Source organism: Thermoascus crustaceus (genome assembly GCF_041956765.1).
Source record: "Thermoascus crustaceus strain CBS 181.67 unplaced genomic scaffold VTN00scaffold_3, whole genome shotgun sequence".
Lineage (NCBI taxonomy): Eukaryota > Fungi > Ascomycota > Eurotiomycetes > Eurotiales > Thermoascaceae > Thermoascus > Thermoascus crustaceus.
The window spans coordinates 3,553,449-3,571,675 of NW_027192529.1; the positions used below are offsets into that span (position 1 = coordinate 3,553,449).

At 48.4% G+C, this 18,227-nt stretch overlaps 3 protein-coding genes across 3 annotated transcripts; 2 read left to right on the forward strand and 1 right to left on the reverse strand.

The window, feature by feature from the left end:
- Positions 1–1,446: 1,446 nt before the first annotated feature.
- VTN00DRAFT_6485 (uncharacterized protein) lies at positions 1,447–7,768 on the forward strand (the record flags this gene model as incomplete). Its single annotated transcript, XM_069433126.1, has 20 exons — positions 1,447–1,611; positions 1,691–1,885; positions 3,056–3,215; positions 3,599–4,154; positions 4,215–4,304; positions 4,369–4,489; positions 4,547–4,807; positions 4,860–4,977; positions 5,032–5,493; positions 5,550–5,702; positions 5,755–5,895; positions 5,951–6,112; positions 6,173–6,343; positions 6,396–6,650; positions 6,705–6,808; positions 6,889–7,038; positions 7,086–7,254; positions 7,320–7,508; positions 7,581–7,655; positions 7,737–7,768. The coding sequence occupies 20 exons, from the start codon at positions 1,447–1,449 to the stop codon at positions 7,766–7,768; spliced, it is 3,729 nt and encodes a 1,242-aa protein (XP_069288917.1).
- A 3,489-nt stretch (positions 7,769–11,257) lies between these two features.
- Positions 11,258–12,862, forward strand: VTN00DRAFT_6486 (uncharacterized protein; the record flags this gene model as incomplete). Its single annotated transcript, XM_069433127.1, has 4 exons — positions 11,258–11,314; positions 11,379–11,463; positions 12,192–12,297; positions 12,352–12,862. The coding sequence occupies 4 exons, from the start codon at positions 11,258–11,260 to the stop codon at positions 12,860–12,862; spliced, it is 759 nt and encodes a 252-aa protein (XP_069288918.1).
- A 2,611-nt stretch (positions 12,863–15,473) lies between these two features.
- VTN00DRAFT_6487 (uncharacterized protein) lies at positions 15,474–17,357 on the reverse strand (the record flags this gene model as incomplete). The annotated part of the gene is made up of 1 exon (XM_069433128.1): positions 15,474–17,357. The coding sequence occupies one exon, from the start codon at positions 17,355–17,357 to the stop codon at positions 15,474–15,476; it is 1,884 nt and encodes a 627-aa protein (XP_069288919.1).
- Positions 17,358–18,227: the final 870 nt, after the last annotated feature.

Consider the following 18,227-nt stretch of genomic DNA (forward strand, 5'->3'; position numbering starts at 1 on the left):
TTGACTAAGTATTCAGGTACTGGGGTCTCCAAGGCCTGAATGGCCCTCTCGGCGATGAGATATGGTTTGTATATGACTGGATATAGATTATATATACGTTGCTATTATATAGATGGTGATGAATATAGACATGATTTTAAAATAAATGGTCGGTATCTCGCGTCTATATACAGTACATACAACTGGAATCTATGAAAGGGGTATAGGTAAATATGGAAATTACCGGAGACGTTTGAGCCCATGAAACCATTCCTTCAGACGATTCTCCAGGTCATTAAAGGTGAGTCGTATCAGATATCGTGACCAACTGATTGAAAATATGCACATGTCAAGGAAAGACATAGAGAACGGATAAAACTTGCTTTATCGTTCATTCACACTTATCCTCATCCTTCCCCGGCCGCCACTGAATAATCAGAGCTTTGAATTGGGAGGCATAACCGGTAAGGTGCTGCCAAGATCGACAGTGATGTGTAGTAAATCTACAGATAATTATTACAGGTAACACATATGCTGACAACAGCCTCCCCTGTAGCGAAATTATGCTCCAGAAAGACAGTAAAGTATTCGATAGAAAGAGAGAGTCAGCAAATCAGTGATGTATTGCTCTCATTGGTATTGAGGGAATTCCGCTCTTCCGTTGCAGTTGCAATTAATAGAGTGGTGACTCGTCACTAGTGACGATTCCTTCCTGCTGAAGATTTGTGCAACAATATTATTCAAGAGATCAAGAGGGGATGCTGCATTTTTCGGGGATATGTCCTTCAGGCCGAAACACTTGCATGGGCCGGGAAGACTACATCCCGATCTCCGCTGCCTCGATTATTTATTTAGTTGGACTTCTCGCTCCATATTCTAAAGTGTGGAAGACCATTTCTGGTGCAGGTCATTCAGCATCTTCCACTGCTAACCCTGAATTCTTCAATCATGTCTTTATTAATTGGGATTCTCCACAGAGCGCCTTCAGCGCTACTGTATCTCACTACAAGTATAGCTTTGCTTGTGAGTTTCATATGCCAGCGGAAAACTGGAACTACTTACACATACTACAATCCACGGCAGGTAATTTCATACGCCTTATTCGCCGTGATTTACTGGGTGGTCCAGAATAATGAGGAGGGAGATAGCAGTGCTGCGAAGGAATCGGGATTTAGGCGTCGAACACGACCACTACTACGCTTTGGCGATCCCAATGGCGTTCAGGAACCCGTTAATCTGTCCAGACGACGAGATTCTGGTTCTTAGTACATACCTTGACTTTTATATCATGATATGTCAATGTCGAATGGATATAAGGACAGGGCTAGGCCTGTGAACGCGGGTCCCACGGCGATAAACATGCCCGGGCGGGGTATCTGGGTCGGGCAAGCCTCCCGTCAATAGCCGTCCGATGTAATTGGCATACATGAGCACGGCTGCGGTGAACCCGAGGCCCTCCCCGCGATGATGATGGGGATAGCATGCCCCGTGGGTTGCGTGTCCGCGATTACGGAGGCGATGGTCCCCGTCAACATGACCGGTGAAGATGGGCACGATCCATGCCGCCGTGAAAAATTGCAGAGTAGTGGGACGGCCCGTGAAGAGGTGCCAGTACTGCACCACCGCGACGGGGTACGTCATGGCCGTATACATCCAAAACAACACGCGGACAGCAACCACGAGCCAGGGCCCCGTCGAGGGGACTTCGTAGACCTATGTGTTGCTGATGACGGTCGCGCTGGAAAGCCAGAAGGTGCCGAAGAGGGACTCGGTCAGGTGCGTGAGGGAGCGGCTGAATGCGGATGGGTTCCGGATGAAGCGGTATATCAGACCTATGCTGATCGACAAGAATAGAACCAGGTTGAAGATGAATACAATGGTACCGATTTTCGCGGCCGTGGAACTGGTGCGGGGTTTCGTGGAGTAGCAGGGCGATGCCGCCGGTGCTCATGGTCACCGTATACCAGGCCCATGTTATATGGCAGAGCCAGTGCTTGAAGAAGAAATTGATGGGTTCTAGAAGGCATTTCTCCAGCATTTTTGTATCTGGTTATTTTCCTTTTCACCCAAAAGGTATGCCTGTCATCCTGCGGTGTTGTGCTGAGAATTGGCTGCTTGTGGGCTCTCGATTTTGTCTAGAAGGCGGTTGCAGTGACAGATATGTGGATCTGCAGAGCACAACATCTTTTGAAGGAAAACTTGGAAGAATAGGTACAAAATTCGAGATTAAGGACGTCGGGAAGTTCCCTGTCTGTCTATTGTCTTGACTAGTTAACTAAGACCTGCAGGAGCTTTGTCAGCATTCCATGACGGCATATCAACAAAGGACCATGGCTGTCTTGCCACAAACAAGCGGACAACCAGAACACTCAGTTGCACGAGAAGGCTTCATTCCTGTTACTTTTTTTCCGTCGACGTACTCTGATATCAGGAGATGTATCAGGAGATAGTATGTAGAGATGCGGGTACTGCTTTCTCTAAAGATGGAACGTTCGCTTGGGCCCTTGGTTAGCTCGACTCTAGCGGTAGGTCAGTTGACCGGATGACGGCGTGCCGAGTCTGAACACGGGGGGAGATGCTCCGTAGTCGATGTAGCTTGTTTTCTTTTTCTGAGTATACAGCATGACATTAGTTGGAGTTTGGGGGAAGGATGACATGCAGCAAGTCGTTCACTTGCCTTTCCCGTGCTTTTAAAAGAGACGTCTCCTGAAAAAATAAATGTCTCTTGACGTCAACTCGCTTCTTTGATCTCTTGACAGGATGCGGAAAGCAACCGTCGTGGTGTGTGATGCTGCACGGTGATGCTCCCGGTAGGATCGTGCACCGAGCGGATATACTCTTCCGTGCAGCTGCAACAGGACAGCTCTCTATGTCTCAGTAACCCTCAGTCACCGCAGTAGCTGGTACTACTGTTTGAAGGAGAATGAGAGAGAATGGTGCTAACAGGATGGAGACGATTATTGTGGTACGAAAAGACAAAGGCTACAGACTCGGGCAGCACTGCTTTGTCTGAGCGCGACAGTGACTCTCGGATCGCCAGCCGAGCCGTCGCACGCTGATCCGGGGCTCTCCACAGTTACAACGCCTCGACTGCTGCTTCTCTGTCCCCGCGCTCACCCCGGACATGGCAACCCCAGCTTCAATCATCATTGGCGACAGTTTCACCCACCAGATGGAGTCATGCGACGCTAGGTTCGCAGCCCTGTCTCTTGTCCTGATGCCGCTTATCCAGCCGGGTACGCAGAAGCCTCCTTGCTGGATAAATGCCAGACACACGCGAGATGCCCCTGGCCCGTGGTGAGGAGGTAAAAGTCCTACCCGGGAGAGAGCGTCGTGAGTTGCTCTGGATGTGCTTCATTCACATGTACTTCCTTATTCTTCCTCCGTCGCGGTCCTGGGGATCGTGAGTCTGCCCGTTCTCCGTATCCAAGTTACGAGTTTCGAAGATGATACGACAGTCGACGAGGCGACTGGCTTTCAAGCCATATCATGCGAGCCTCCGCTCCCGAGCAGGGTTGTCACTCCGCTTGCTTGGGCTTTCAGGTAGGTTGTCGTATGGAGAACCTCCCAGGTTCTATCTATACGATAAGATCTAGGGCTAACGAAAATGACTGAACAGCCGTCCAGATACGAAGCTTCTCCTGTCTCTCGCAGCAGTCAAATCACAGATGCAAGTTCACCACTATTCTGCCAAGCTGTGTAACGACCAGAAGGACAGCAACCGGCGCATCTTCATCTGCACCTGTCATCACCCCTTATTCCTCCCTGACAGTTGGAATTCCTCGCGAGATCTACCCCAAGGAGCGTCGTGTCGCCATCACCCCGCAGAACGTGGCTCTCCTGCTCAAGAAGGGTTTCTCGCGTGTGCTGGTCGAATGCGGAGCAGGAGATGCGGCGCAGTTCACTGACCAAGCCTACGCACAAGCGGGCGCGACGCTCGTCGAGCGAGGCACTGTCTGGTCTGAGAGTGATATCATACTCAAAGTCCGCGCCCCAAGCGTCGAGGGCCCCGACAATGAAACACAAGCGTTACGGCAGGGAGGTACGATTATCTCGTTCCTCTATCCCGTGCAGAACAGACATGTCGTCGATGCACTTGCTGCCAGGGGCGTCACCTCGTTTGCAATGGATATGATTCCGCGGATCTCCCGTGCGCAGGTCTTTGATGCGTTGAGGTTTGTTACATGGGAGCATCAGACTAGAACCAATTAGAACTAATTTGTTGTGCTGAACAGTTCCATGGCTAATATAGCCGGATACAAGGCTGTCTTAGAGGCTTCAAATCAATATTGTCGCTTTTTGACCGGCCAAGTGACCGCGGCTGGGTGAGTCGTACCAGCGTCACATTTAAAGTATTTCTGTTGCTAACATGACATGAAATCCAGCAAGGTTCTTCAATTCGTGGCTCCATAGTTCTTTAGACACGTCACTGACCAACACGCTACAGATTCCCCCGAGTAAGGTTCTTGTAATAGGAGCTGGGGTAGCTGGTTTGAGTGCCATTGCTGCGGTATGTCACTACTATTTACTGTTTCTTCAACTGTAGACCAACGTTCCATCTCCTTAGGCTCGTCGCCTCGGAGCAATTGTACACGGGTTCGACACACGCTCCGCAGCCCGGGAGCAAGTCCAGTCCCTTGGTGCCGAATTTATAGAGGTAGACATTAAAGAAGAAGGATCTGGTCAGGGCGGGTATGCGAAAGAGATGTCAAAAGAATTTATTGAAGCCGAGATGGAGCTCTTGATGGAGCAATGCCGCGAAGTAGACATCGTAATTACGACTGCTCTCATCCCGGGGAAACCAGCACCCAGGCTGATCACGAAAGAGGTGTGTTCTTATCCAACTAAGCATGGGGCAGCCTTGGCTAAAGTGCATACAGATGGTAGCTGCTATGAAACCTGGTTCCGTGATTGTAGATCTTGCTGCTGAAGCTGGTGGCAATTGCGAAGCCACTGTTCCGGGGCAATTGGCTGCATATGAAGGGGTCAAAGTGATTGGTTTGTCTAGACAATACATCCACAGGTGGAGCCTCCTGGATTGACTTGTCCTAGGATACACTGATCTACCCTCGCGCCTCCCTACGCAATCATCCACCCTCTATTCCAATAATATCACGAAATATCTTCTCTCACTCTGTCCGAGAGAGAAAAGCTTTGGCGTTGACCTGTCGGATGAGGTCGTACGCGGCTCGATCGTCACACTCAACGGCGAGATCCTTCCTCCTGCTCCTAGACCCACGCCACCAGCTACCCTGAGCCCTGCCGCTCAAGGAGCACCAGCAACGAAGGAAGCACCTACAGTGGCGCTGACGCCTTGGCAGAAGGCCACACGGGAGGTCGCGACTGTCACGGCTGGAATGGGGTCTGCACTCGCGCTGGGCAAGGCGACCGGCCCGATGTTCATGAGCAACATGTTCACGTTTGGTCTTGCTGGCCTCGTTGGCTATCGTGCCGTATGGGGAGTCGCTCCTGCACTGCACTCTCCACTTATGAGCGTCACAAATGCAATTTCAGGTAAATTTTTGCGTCTCTATTAGTTATATGCGAATGCTCAATTTGTTATCTTTTAGGCATGGTCGGTATCGGTGGCTTCTTCATCATGGGTGGAGGGTACTTGCCCACCACCTTGCCCGAACTGCTTGGTGCAGCATCGGTGCTCCTGGCATTTGTAAATGTATCAGGTGGCTTCGTGATTACGAAGCGTATGCTTGACATGTTCAAGCGTGAGTGCAGTCTAAGAATTGAGTAGTATCTGGTGCTGACTTTGATTTTCAGGTCCAACCGATCCTCCTGAATACCCATGGCTTTATGCTATTCCCAGTCTACTTTTCTGCGGAGGCTATATTGCCGCCGCTAGCACCGGCATGGCTGGCCTTGTGCAAGCCGGATATCTTGTCAGCAGTGTCTTGTGCATTAGTGAGTTTAGGGCTCCAGCTAGAGTCTTTCCCAGTAACTTGCTCAACCTGAATAGGTTCGATTTCCGGCCTGGCTTCGCAGCTGACCGCTCGAAGGGGGAATATCCTTGGAATACTTGGAGTTGGCTCGGGAATTCTTGCCTCACTTGCTGCTGTAGGCTTTTCTCCTGAGGTGTTGGTCCAGTTTGGAGCGCTTGCTAGTGTGGGTAGTATTCTTGGTGAGTCTTCAATGTATCTCTTGTACCATTTATCCACATTAACTAACTTCTGTCATTCAGGTGCTATAATTGGCCGACGAATCACGCCTACAGAGCTGCCTCAAACCGTGGCTGCGCTGCACTCTGTGGTCGGACTTGCTGCGGTTCTGACGAGTATCGGAAGCGTAATGGCAGATATCGCGCATGTATCGACTTTGCACATGGTGACAGCGTATTTGGGAGTCCTCATAGGTAAGTATTGGGCTTTGGAAAATATAAGCTTGCTTCTTACATCGCAATACAGGCGGTGTCACCTTCACCGGTTCGATTGTAGCTTTCCTCAAGCTTGCCGGGCGCATGCGGTCAAGCCCGAAAATTCTTCCCGGTCGACACTTGGTTAACACCTCTCTTCTTGGTTCCAACATGGCTACAATGGGCGTATTTGTTTCCATGGCACCCGGTGCACCTGCAATCGCCGCTACGTGCCTTGGAGCTAATACTGCACTTAGCTTCTTGACAGGGTATACGACAACTGCTGCTATCGGTGGAGCTGATATGCGTATGTTTACTTCTGGACTTCTGTGTTTTCCTGATCACTGACTAGGCCTTTCAGCGGTGGTGATTACTGTTTTGAATGCATATTCCGGATTCGCATTGGTTGCGGAGGGCTTCATGCTCGACAACCCACTACTGACGACGGTTGGCTCACTGATAGGTGTGAGTGGCTCTATTCTTTCGTATATTATGGTAAGTTCATACGTTTGGTCTTATAGGAGTATATACTGACTGGGTGCTAGTGCGTTGCCATGAACCGGTCCCTCGGAAACGTTCTGTTCGGAGGAATATCTGCTCCAACACAGGGCCAGAAGAAGATCGAAGGGGAGGTTATCCAGACATCAGTCGATGATACGGTGGATGCTCTCATGAATGCGGAGAATGTGATCATCGTACGTTTTGTCTTGGATATAGTGAGTTTCTTCTTTAACGAATACAGGTCGTCGGCTACGGCATGGCCGTCGCGAAAGCACAGTATGCAATCGCTGAGATTACCCGCATGCTGCACGCCAAGGGTGTCAACGTCCGATTCGCTATCCATCCTGTTGCTGGACGGATGCCAGGACAATGCAACGTCCTTCTGGCTGAAGCGTCGGTGCCATACGACGGTACGTCTCTTCCCTCCACCATATTGTCGAATCCCCTCTAGATAATGCTAATTTGTGTGCTACAGTCGTCCTCGAAATGGATGAGATCAACGACGACTTCCCTGACACAGACGTCACGCTGGTCATCGGCGCCAACGACACAGTCAACCCGATCGCACTGGAGCCGAACTCGCCCATCGCAGGCATGCCGGTCCTCCATGCGTGGAAGAGCAAGCATGTCGTCGTGATGAAGCGGGGGATGTCGAGTGGATACGGTATGCTTTGTCTTTCGTCGCACTGTACTTTTTTGTTAGGTGACTTTGTCTAATGTTGTTTGCTTCTTGCAGCGGACGTGCCCAACCCTATGTTCTACATGCCCAATACGAGGATGTTGTTCGGGGATGCAAAAGCTTCTTGCGACGGTGTGTTTGCCTTCATATTTTTTTTCGCGTTATTGTCATTGATGAAGTTGGGATTTGACTGACTGATTCTGTTCCGTACAGCGATCAAAAATGGAATTGAGGGCCGTCAGTAGACGAACCCCCGATTGACACAATCAACCATTAGCCACGACGGTAAATAATAAACGATGTTACGGACAGTAAGCTCCGGGCGGGGATACGGGGCCTTCTCATTCCTATTCATTGAGTTTCGAGGTCTCCCTTATTCCATCACTTCTGCTCTCGCTGTCAATACCTATACAGGACCTCTAGATTGTGTAGAAAGCAGGCACACATACCCATACATATTATTATTACATACCAGTCTCATAACAGACCTCCTCGATCCGTCTTAGTATAACCCTACTTATTTGATAGGATTTTTATTTGACAGGGCATGCTGCTATAGGGACCTATCTAAAGCGGATACAAGCCCAAGAGTCAGAGACCTGCAGGGGCTGCCAGGCCCCAAAAGGAATCTCTTCACCACCTACTGTTTGAATGTAGGCAATGGCGGAGACAGCAGGGAACCCTCTACCAAGCCCTAGCCAGGGTGGGTGTGGCAATGCCTACTGCAGCAGAGGATCACCCAGAAGGCCGGCTGCTAGGGGACCCCAGAGCCGCAAGAGCTCTGCTTCAGTTCCTAGCAAACACCACAGTAGGCTGCTTTTCAGGGGACCTGGCCCAGGCAGCAGAAAGGGCCCAGAAGGATGATGAATGGGGGCTGGAAGCCCTAGAGGAAGCAGAACAGATTGGACATGGGTAATAGATAGAGGCAGCCCGGGAACAGACTGGGTGGCGCCCATCCTGGCTTAAAAACAAGGAGAGCCTATAGAGCTCAAAAGCCCTATGTAGATAGACAGCCAGGGCGAGGAAAAGGTCAAGAATGATTATAGATGGAGGCCCAGCCTCAGGGACTAGATAGGAGCAGTAAATCTCATTCTGAACTACCAGTACAGGATGAGAATTGCAGCCCAAGAACAGGGGTCTGTCATAGCCGGAAGGCTTTATATAGACGTTAAACTTGATTAATAATAATAATAAGGGTAATGATCTCTAACTAACTGATAAACATGACTAAGGTGAAGTAGAGTGCGTATTGAGTACGTATACTCAATAGTAGGTTAGCCTGTTGACCTGCCAGTATATAACCAAGTAACAATGTGTTATTGAGCACAGAGAACTAAAGCTATCTACATGGTGAATGAGCGTCTTTATATAATCTAGCCCCTCCGTATACCATCCATCGTACCACACCATGGTATACCCTATGGTATACCATACACCTGCCCGTATACCATCTCGTGGTATACCCCATGATATAAAGCATTTACATCGGCTCCTTCACTTATTAACAACTCCGCTAGTCTATTGTGGCCCTCGAAAGATGCGACACTTAGACAACGGGCAAGAAGAAAGCCGCTTGACACACCAAAATCAACACCAATAAAAAACACATCTTTTTAACACGTTATTCAGCTCAGAGAGGCCTCCAGGCTTCTATAAACCGCCATGGAGGCCCTAGAGCTCCATGGTGGTGGTACAACTGATGTGTCAACCCCAGCAATTGGCTACATGGCAAGTCAGTCAACTGAGATACAAGAGCTGCCAGACATACCAACCCCAAATTGGGTTGAGTTGAGGGGGGGGTGCTAACCCAACCCGTGCAGGTTTGAGTTGGGTTGGACATGAGGTCAACCCAACCTGCACCCAACCCGCAAACCCAAGTCTTGGCATTTCTTAGTGCCAAGATGCTAATCATTTCTAACTGTGGTTAGATTATTAGGCAATACAACTTGCTTTTTGAAGATCACTACTTATTTAAATAAAAAGCTAACCTAAGTTAGAAATGATTGTTCATTATATAATCAAAATGGGTTTTGCAGGTTGGGTTAAGATTTAGCTTAACCTGCAGCGGGTTGCCAGAATTATAACCCAACCCAACCCACTTGCGGGTTGGGTTAACAAGTCTAATCGAAGGCTTTTGAATTTTGATGTGAAACTACTAACTTGCGGCGTTAGACAGAAGCCTTCATTCTTGGATTGACCATTCTGCAGTTTCAGCAGGAAAACAGCGCGCCAAGCATACAAGGCAACCAAAGACATCACAATTTCCTGCATGAAATGAGACCACCCACATCATTAGGGTGATAGCCTTAGGCACCTCCCTTCACCTATCGTGATTACTAACCCCACTTCCTCTCTTGTCGCTATGCTGAAGCGATCTTCAATAGCTGAGAAGGCTAGTCAGAAAAGGCTGTACAGCTGGAGCTTTGACAAGTATGCGTTGGCAACTCCTCATTGCATCGCTTAGTTTTTTTGTCCACCCCGAATAAACATAGACACCTGTGCTTCCAGTTCTTCTAATACAACCTGTGCTCATCTATGACTATAGAGCATTTCTCATTCTTTTTAAGCAGTCGTAACTATCGATCAGCCACATTCAAGTGGTCATACTGCTTTCATAACTTGGCTGTTTGATAAATCCCAACACTCGCGAATCCTGTCCGGGACTGTCAGGCGTGCACATCTTGTTGATTTCGATCGGCTACCGCTGCACACAATGTTAAATACCGATACAACACAGGTCCATTCTATCAACGAGTCTGAGTTAACAAACAACGACTATACTGTGGGATGGATTTGTGCTCTTGATATTGAGCTAGCTGCGTCTCGCGCAATGTTAGACAAGGTGCATCCTGCGCTCCCGCAGCACACAGACGATTCGAATATATATACTCTTGGACTCATCGGGAAGCATAATGTTGTTCTTGCTTGCCTTCCATCCGGAGTGCTAGGAACCACTCCTGCAGCAGTAGCAGCTACCAATATGCTCTGCAGCTTTCCTAACATTCAGTTTGGCTTAATGGTAGGTGTCGGAGGTGGCGCGCCTGCCAGTCCCAGTGACGACCCAGATGAAGACATCCATCTTGGAGATGTGGTTGTCAGTAGTCCAGTGGGGGGATGCGGTGAGAGAACTCTGGCCGGTTGGCAAATATTCGAGCTAACGGAGCGTATAAGGCAGAGTCATTCAATATGACTTTGGCAAAACAGTACAGGGAGGCAAATTTGTCCAGACAGGCTCATTAAATAAGCCACCCACTGTGCTGTTAACCAGAGTCTCAAATCTTAGAGCAATTCACATCAATGATGGGATAACAACTCATCGATTCGTTTCAGAAATGCTGGAAGCAAAACCGAACATGAGGTGGAAGTTCCAATATCCTGGCTGTCAACATGATCAACTATTTGAAGCAAGTTATGATCATGATGCAGGAGGATGAGGCTGTGAAAAGTGCAATAAACAAAGACTCTTGACCCGAAAGCCTCACAATACGGCCAATCCTGTTATTCATTATGGCCTGATTGGCTCAGCAAATCAAGTTATAAAGGATGGTGCTACCCGAGAGAAACTTCGACAGGAGAAAGGCATTCTCTGCTTTGAGATGGAAGCTGCAGGACTGATGGACAATTTCCCATGCCTTGTGATACAAGGGATTTGTGACTATTCTGATACCCATAAGAACAAGCGCTGGCAGCCGTACACAGCAGCAATTGCAGCAGCATACACAAAGGAGCTTCTTATGGCCATTCCTCCTTCTCAGGTGGATAAGACACCTACCACAGCCAATCAGATCAAAGTTAGTCTCCTTCATTTGCCTCTGTCATATTGTGGTGCTGGGGCGCTAATTCCTCCAAATACAGGAAGTTTCTGAGAAAATTACCAAAATTGGGAAGGATGTTGGCTCTATCAACGAAACTGTCAAGTCACTCTGCTCTACTCAGGAAGGTAAATTTTTAGACCATCTGTGGTGACTTATTGAAGGTTATATTCTAAATCTAGTGAAGATGAATATTGTAACAAACTGCATCGCTGGCTCAGTCCAATTGACTATGTAACACTGCAGAGTGATACCCTTCGCGAGCGCCAAAGCAGAACAGGGGAGTGGTTCTTGAGGCACCCTACATTTATAGAATGGTTAGAAGGCAAACACAAGACCTTATTCTGCCCTGGAATCCCTGGAGCTGGCAAAACCATGATTGCGTCAATTGTGGTTGACCATCTAAAGAGTTTGTGGGATCGAAATACTTTCCCAGAGCACAAGACAGGCATCTTATTCTTATACTGCATCTACAAGAGGCAGAACGACCAGGCCTTTCATGATCTACTTGCTTCGCTTCTTCTGCAGTTAGCGCTGGCACAACCAGTTATTTCCAGATCTATTTGCGAATTATACGACAGCCATTGCAAAGGTGAAAAACTGCAACTTTCACTTCAGGAAATATCTGAAGGACTCCTCTCTGTGATAAGGTCTTATTCTTGACTCTTTATCATTATTGATGCTCTAGATGAGTGTAAGACGGAGCAAATTCGCGAATCACTACTTTCTGAGATATACAAACTACAAGAGCAATCCGACACACAACTGATGGTGACCTTCCAGCCTAGTAGTGGCCCAAAAGCTCCTCCAACCAGTGTGAAAACACTAGAAATTTGAGCTCATGAGGAAGACATAGAGCGGTATCTCGATGGCCAAATGTCTCAACTACCTGGTATTGTTCAGGACAATCGGGAACTTCAGTGCAAAATCAAATCCCATATCTCCACTCTTGTCAATGGCATGTAAGTGACACTCCATGACCTTTAGTAGTCTTGTGCTGTTAACAGTTTATCAAGGTTCCTCCTTGCACAACTTTACATCAACTCGCTTACAGACAAACTCAGGGAGAGGGACATTGACATTGCATTAGAAAAGATGCAAAGCAGGGAAGAAGGTCTGAACAAGGCGTATGATGATGCTATCAATAGGATCAAGAACCAGCAGGCGGGCTTTAGTAACTTGGCCAAAAACGTGCTCTTCTGGATTGTCTGCGCGAAAAGAGCACTCACCACAGAGGAGCTGATACATGCGTTAGCTGTGGAATATGGTGCATCGAGCTTGGGCATGGGAACTCTCTATTCCCACAAGGACATGGTGGCTTCCTGTGCAGGCCTAATCACCATTGACCAAGAAAGCAGGATAATCCGGCTGGTACACTATACCACGCAAGAATATTTACGGCGCAACCTTTGGGAGAAATTCCCTGATATACAACAGGATACTATTGCCATAAACTGTCTCACATACCTCTCATTTGATGTCTTTGCTGGAGGATACTGCCCAACTAGTGAGAGCCTGGAGACTTGATTGCGGCAGTATGCTTTCTTCAATTATGCTGTCCAAAATTGGGCTTATCATGTCCAAGATACACAACAGAGCGTGTCAGATCTTGCTTTAAACTTTCTTATGGACAACTTGAAAGTTTCAGCCTTGAGTCAAGTCTTATTTTTGTCAAAGTTTGGGAGATGGGTGGCAAGTTTATCTTCACTGAAGCAATTTTATGGAATGTATCTTGCTGCTTACTTTGGCTTAAATGAGATAATGATAAGACTTCTTGAAAAAAAGGACCCAGACATCAAGGACAGCAATGGTCGGACGCCACTGTCGTATGCTGCAGAGAACAGGAAGGAAGCAGTGGTAAAGTTGCTACTTGATCACAACGCTGAGCCAGATTCCAAATGCAAGCAAGGATGGACCCCTTTGTCATACACTATAGAGGGTGGACATGGAGCAGTTATACAGTTGCTTCTCGCCAAGGGTGCGAAGATGGACTATGTGTATAAAATTGTAAGTGAATCCACCCTGACCTAGATGGATCTATGCTGGATTGACGGCTGACACTGTCCTTGTTCACCATTGCAGCTTGTAAGTGAATCCACCCTGACCTAGATGGATCTATCCACTAAATCTGAACCTATTGAAGAATAATTCTGTGTGATCCAGTGATACTGCAGTAGTAGCGTCCATTGATACCGATGCGGCGTGTATCTAGCGACGCGCCGTAGTATGTATGGGGCTCGAAGCGATGGCGATCACAGCGAAGAGTCGAAGAATAGGGGTCTTTCTATTAAAGTCATGATATAAATACATGAAAACTCAAAAGGAATACGGCTTGTAGACTCCCCTAAAATAATTCCTCGGCCTAGCCTGGTCTGGAATCGTCCAAGCACATAGAAACCCAATATCATAACCTAAAGTCTAAAGACAAGACAACTGATCGACCATAGTTGAATCGGTGTTGAGCATTCCTTTGCCTCTGGGATACTGCCGGTCCTGCTTGCCTATATATATCACGTTACACGAAGCCCTGCGAATTCTTTCCTTTCTTTTCCCCTCATGCTTTCGATTCTGTATGACAAGCTACCATAGTTTTAGCTAATAATCCTATGACTGAGCGCCGTCACAAGCCTCAAAAGAAGAATATGGTGCAAGAATTGCATCCTCTTTCCTTTCAGACAGTGTAGTTCTGCTGGCAGTGAGTCCAAGATAGCTGCCCATTACTGATTGAAAGGGTGTGTTTGCTGTATATTGGCCTCCCTCTACGCACATATTGTCACAGGGTAGTCTCGTAGATACTAGTACTTAGCAGCTAGGCAGCACAGGGCTAAGTGTGAGGATAAGATGCCTTGGAGAATTCGACATCATGTAGATAGCTTCGTCCAACTTATCGGTCAGGCTATGCAGTTTTATTCAATAATTGATTCCTACGTCTTTAGGCAAGCAGACCCGGTCCCGGCGATATCAACTATCTACAGAGATAGAGAAATCTTGCCGTGTCAGACAAGTCTTATTTTATTTATTTTAGCCTTTCGCTCAAACGCTCAAGAGGACAGTTGCGCCCTGCGTTGTCACACCTTTATTTGCTATATCTTCCGTGATATTCAGTCACCTATCTTGGTTAAATCACGGGTTAAGAAACCCTTCATCAGATAAATTGCTGCGCGCATCCGCACCAGTTGTTTCCTTCCAAGTCATTCATTTCCCTTACTGTCCACGTTAATAGCCTTCTTCCTTCACTCGGAATCCAAGCCTAGATGGATGAATGGATAGATAGATAGATATCAATCTTAATATTCTGGAACAGTGCATAGCCTCGCTAGAGTAGACTAGACCAGACTAGACTGGACCGAAGGAGATGTAAAAGTAAACATTACGTGTATTTCCATCGATCTTATCCTACCTCTGATGGTTAAGGGAAGTATATAGATGATAGGGTGGATGAGATCGGTGACATGCCATGTTATAGCATGCCAGGGAGAAGAGAAAATAAATCAAAAGCAAAACTGCCATGCCTAACTTACTTCATTACTCATTTTCTTTCTCTTCCTCCTGACTGCTTGCTAAGTATGCGTGCGTGCGTGAGTACGGTACTGCGTCATACGGAAAAGGAAAGCAAAGAAAAGGAAGGCACGATGAAAATGAGATACGATAAAGATGGAACAGGATAGTTAAAAAAGACAAGACATAGAATAGTAACAGTAACTTGGCGAATCAAATAAAGAAAGCCACCCCATGCATTGCTACGCTATGTCATCTCTCACTCTGAAGCAAGCTTTGAAATTGCAACTATGCTCGTCGTGAAAACGACGACCTAATCAGGTCGAAATAGAATCAGTCATGTCTATCGTACTCGTACACGTACCACATATTTTTCGTCCGTCCGTTCCGTCCGAGTCGGACATATATCGGTCGTTGCAATTCCATTCTTCAAAACTCTTCAACATGGGTTCTTGTCTTGGGTCGACTCTCATTCGCGTTCAGATTTCTTTCATTTCATTTTGGTTTCTTTTTTCCGTTTTACTTGTTTTGTGTTTTCTTTTTTTGCTTTTTGTGGCTGGCCCATATGCAAATGTCAATAAAATAAGCACCTTGCATTTGGAAATTTTTCTGAAAAAGAAACTATGGATCGGATCGAATCCTATTTGGCATCCTCAGGCGTGGCTGCTCGCTTCAACCTCCGACCCAACTTCAACCCCATGAAACCCTTTCCCATCGCCGCAACGCGGCTGGCGCGTTTCAAATTTTTGTTATTGTCCTTGCCGTGCTGTTCCGGGAGCACAACGTCAGTGTCGTCACTACCGTTCAGTTCAGGAATGATGTCCTCAATCGGGGACACTGCGTGTGCGGAGCCGGAGCCGTAGCTCAGGCTGAGATCTGTGGTAGAAGATGAGCGGATGGAGTTGATTGCTGACTCACGGCGGGAAGACGAGTGCGTCAGGAACGGGTACGTCTTGTTCGGGCTGAGGCGTTCGCTGTGCGCCGATCCGGGGCGGTGACCGCCGGTGTGACTGTGGGGAGAAGGAATAGAGGAGGAAGAGGTGGTGTTGGCGTAAGGGGTTGGGCTGGACGCAAGGGGGCGGCGGGAGTGCGGACGTGGCGACATCGAGCTGCGTCGCGCGTTCCGTAACGACTGCAGACTTTGCGAGTCGAACATGTACTGGCAGTGCGGCATTGATTTGATGAAGAGGTGGTGGTCGTCCTCATCGGGGTTGGGGTTGAGGAACAACGGGTCTGTTCGTGAGTTGGAGGAAGTAGACGTGACGCTACTGCTCACGCTGCGACGGGTCGACGATTGACGTCGTTCTGCTATGGCGGATGCAGGACGCCTTTGCTTTTGAGATGCAGAATACATAGATTCCCTGTCAGATATCGAGATGATGGGGCGAGAAAAGGACATCGACATGGCCTTCGGGCTCGTCGTAAACGGTATGGCAGGGATCTCGGACAGGCATGTTATCGTAGCACCGGTCTCCGTCTGCTCCGTCTCACCGTCCGTTGTAACGGATTCTGCTGATGATAAGATACTGTGTGAAGATGCGGTGCTACCCGTTCTCTCTCTTTGGTAGCTGGGCTTGGGCTGCTCATCCGAAGGCGATTGCGAGTCGGCTTTTTTGTCAACATAAGAATCTCCATCAGGACACAGGGGAGTCCCAACTGAAGGTGGATAAGTTGGTGCACGGAGGAATTCACCGGAGTATGTCGAAGGTACGGAAGATAGCGAGGAGTTCTGTTTGCTATGTCCTTTTCTCGACCCCGGCTGACCGCTGCTCTGAGCACTGTTGTTGCTCCAACTGCTGCTATTGCTGGAGCTTCGGCTGTGCGAGGACGTCTGTTCCTGATCGTCTGCTGTGGACTGTTCTGAAGGCGGACTGATCGAAATTAGACTTGGCCGAGAGGTGGGAATCCTGTACAAAATCGGTGTAGCCACGAGCAGTGGAGATTCGATATCTGGTTCATCATCCGAAAGAACCGGGTCATGATAGTAGGACTGATGGTATGAAAGAACCTCGGACTCAGAAGCCTCTGGGGGCACAAAGACGGTTGGATGGAGTAAACGAGAGGACGGAGGTGGTGAGTTGCTGATCGGTGTAGAAGGTGAAGTGATTTCATCATCATCGTCGTCATCATCGCGGGAGAACGAGTCTGGCACAAACGTTACATCGCTTCGTCGCTTGACCGTGTCGATAGACACTGGTCGTGATCGTGTTGTTCTTCCACCTGCTGGTAGATACGGAAATAGCAGGTTCCTGCTGCTCCTGTTCTCCCTCTCTTCCTCATGAGTGATCTCGTCTGCACTCGATTCGGAATCGAATGCTCCTGTATCACTGCTGTCGCAATCAATTGGCGAGAACGCACGGTCTTGACTTCCCGCGTCTGCTTCGGATGCTTCCTCTTCTTCCGACTCGTACCTCTGCAGAACGTTCGACTTTCTCACGGTTCGAGCCTGCAGATCCCATGAGCATCCATCTTCCCGTGGATAGCCACGGGGTCGATGCTCAGGATCTTGGAGACCATGCTTCATGGCATTAGACACTCTCTCTCGAGCTCACCTGCGTTGAAATTGACAGAATGTCCAAGACTTTGGATTGCAGAACGTATGTGGGCAAATGAATGTATGTAGATATAAGCAGGAGGAGTTCATTCAATGGATAGTAAATACTATCTAGGATAGGAACCCCTACGTTCAAGAAGAAGGGCAAGACCTAGCACGGCCGATCCATCGAGAGTCTCGACACTCGTCTCCTGACAGGGAAGAAACGTCATGGACGGGGTGGACGGTTAAGTGCTGTATGCTCCGTATGTTATGTCCAGGCACAACGAGTACGGAATGAAGACCCCTGCACACGTGGTGAGAAGCAGGATCTATTCCAAAGGGGGTTGTTGACTATTACCTTGGAAGGACTCGCGCTCACACTATCCCTGCTGACAATCTGAATCCGGTTAAGAGTACGTAGACGGCCTCGCGTTTCTTGCGTCTGAGATGCAGGAAGCGAAAGAGGCTGGATTCCTCAGCAGGTCTTGGGGCGACCACCCTTGCTTTTTCAGTAGATAGTGACCGGACCCCCAAGACTTCAGACGAGAGATGACGGGCCTCCGAACCTTGCTCTAACTTTCGAAGCCATGGCTGGCGGCAAGAAAAGCGGACCACGGCTTGCATCAGGATTGTCCAATGTCGACGTTGGGCAATGGACGTATCAACAAGATGCGATCATACACGCTGCACAGTTCACATCCACTAACTATAGACAGGGATCTCAAGCGGCGCGAGCGCCCGGCGACATGGTGGCCAGTCAACGGTGAAGATGATATGCGATCCAGCAAGCGTTTTATGACGCACCTGCAGTAGTTGTCCTCGACGTTCTGCGCTTGGGACGGTATGCTTCGTCGGGCA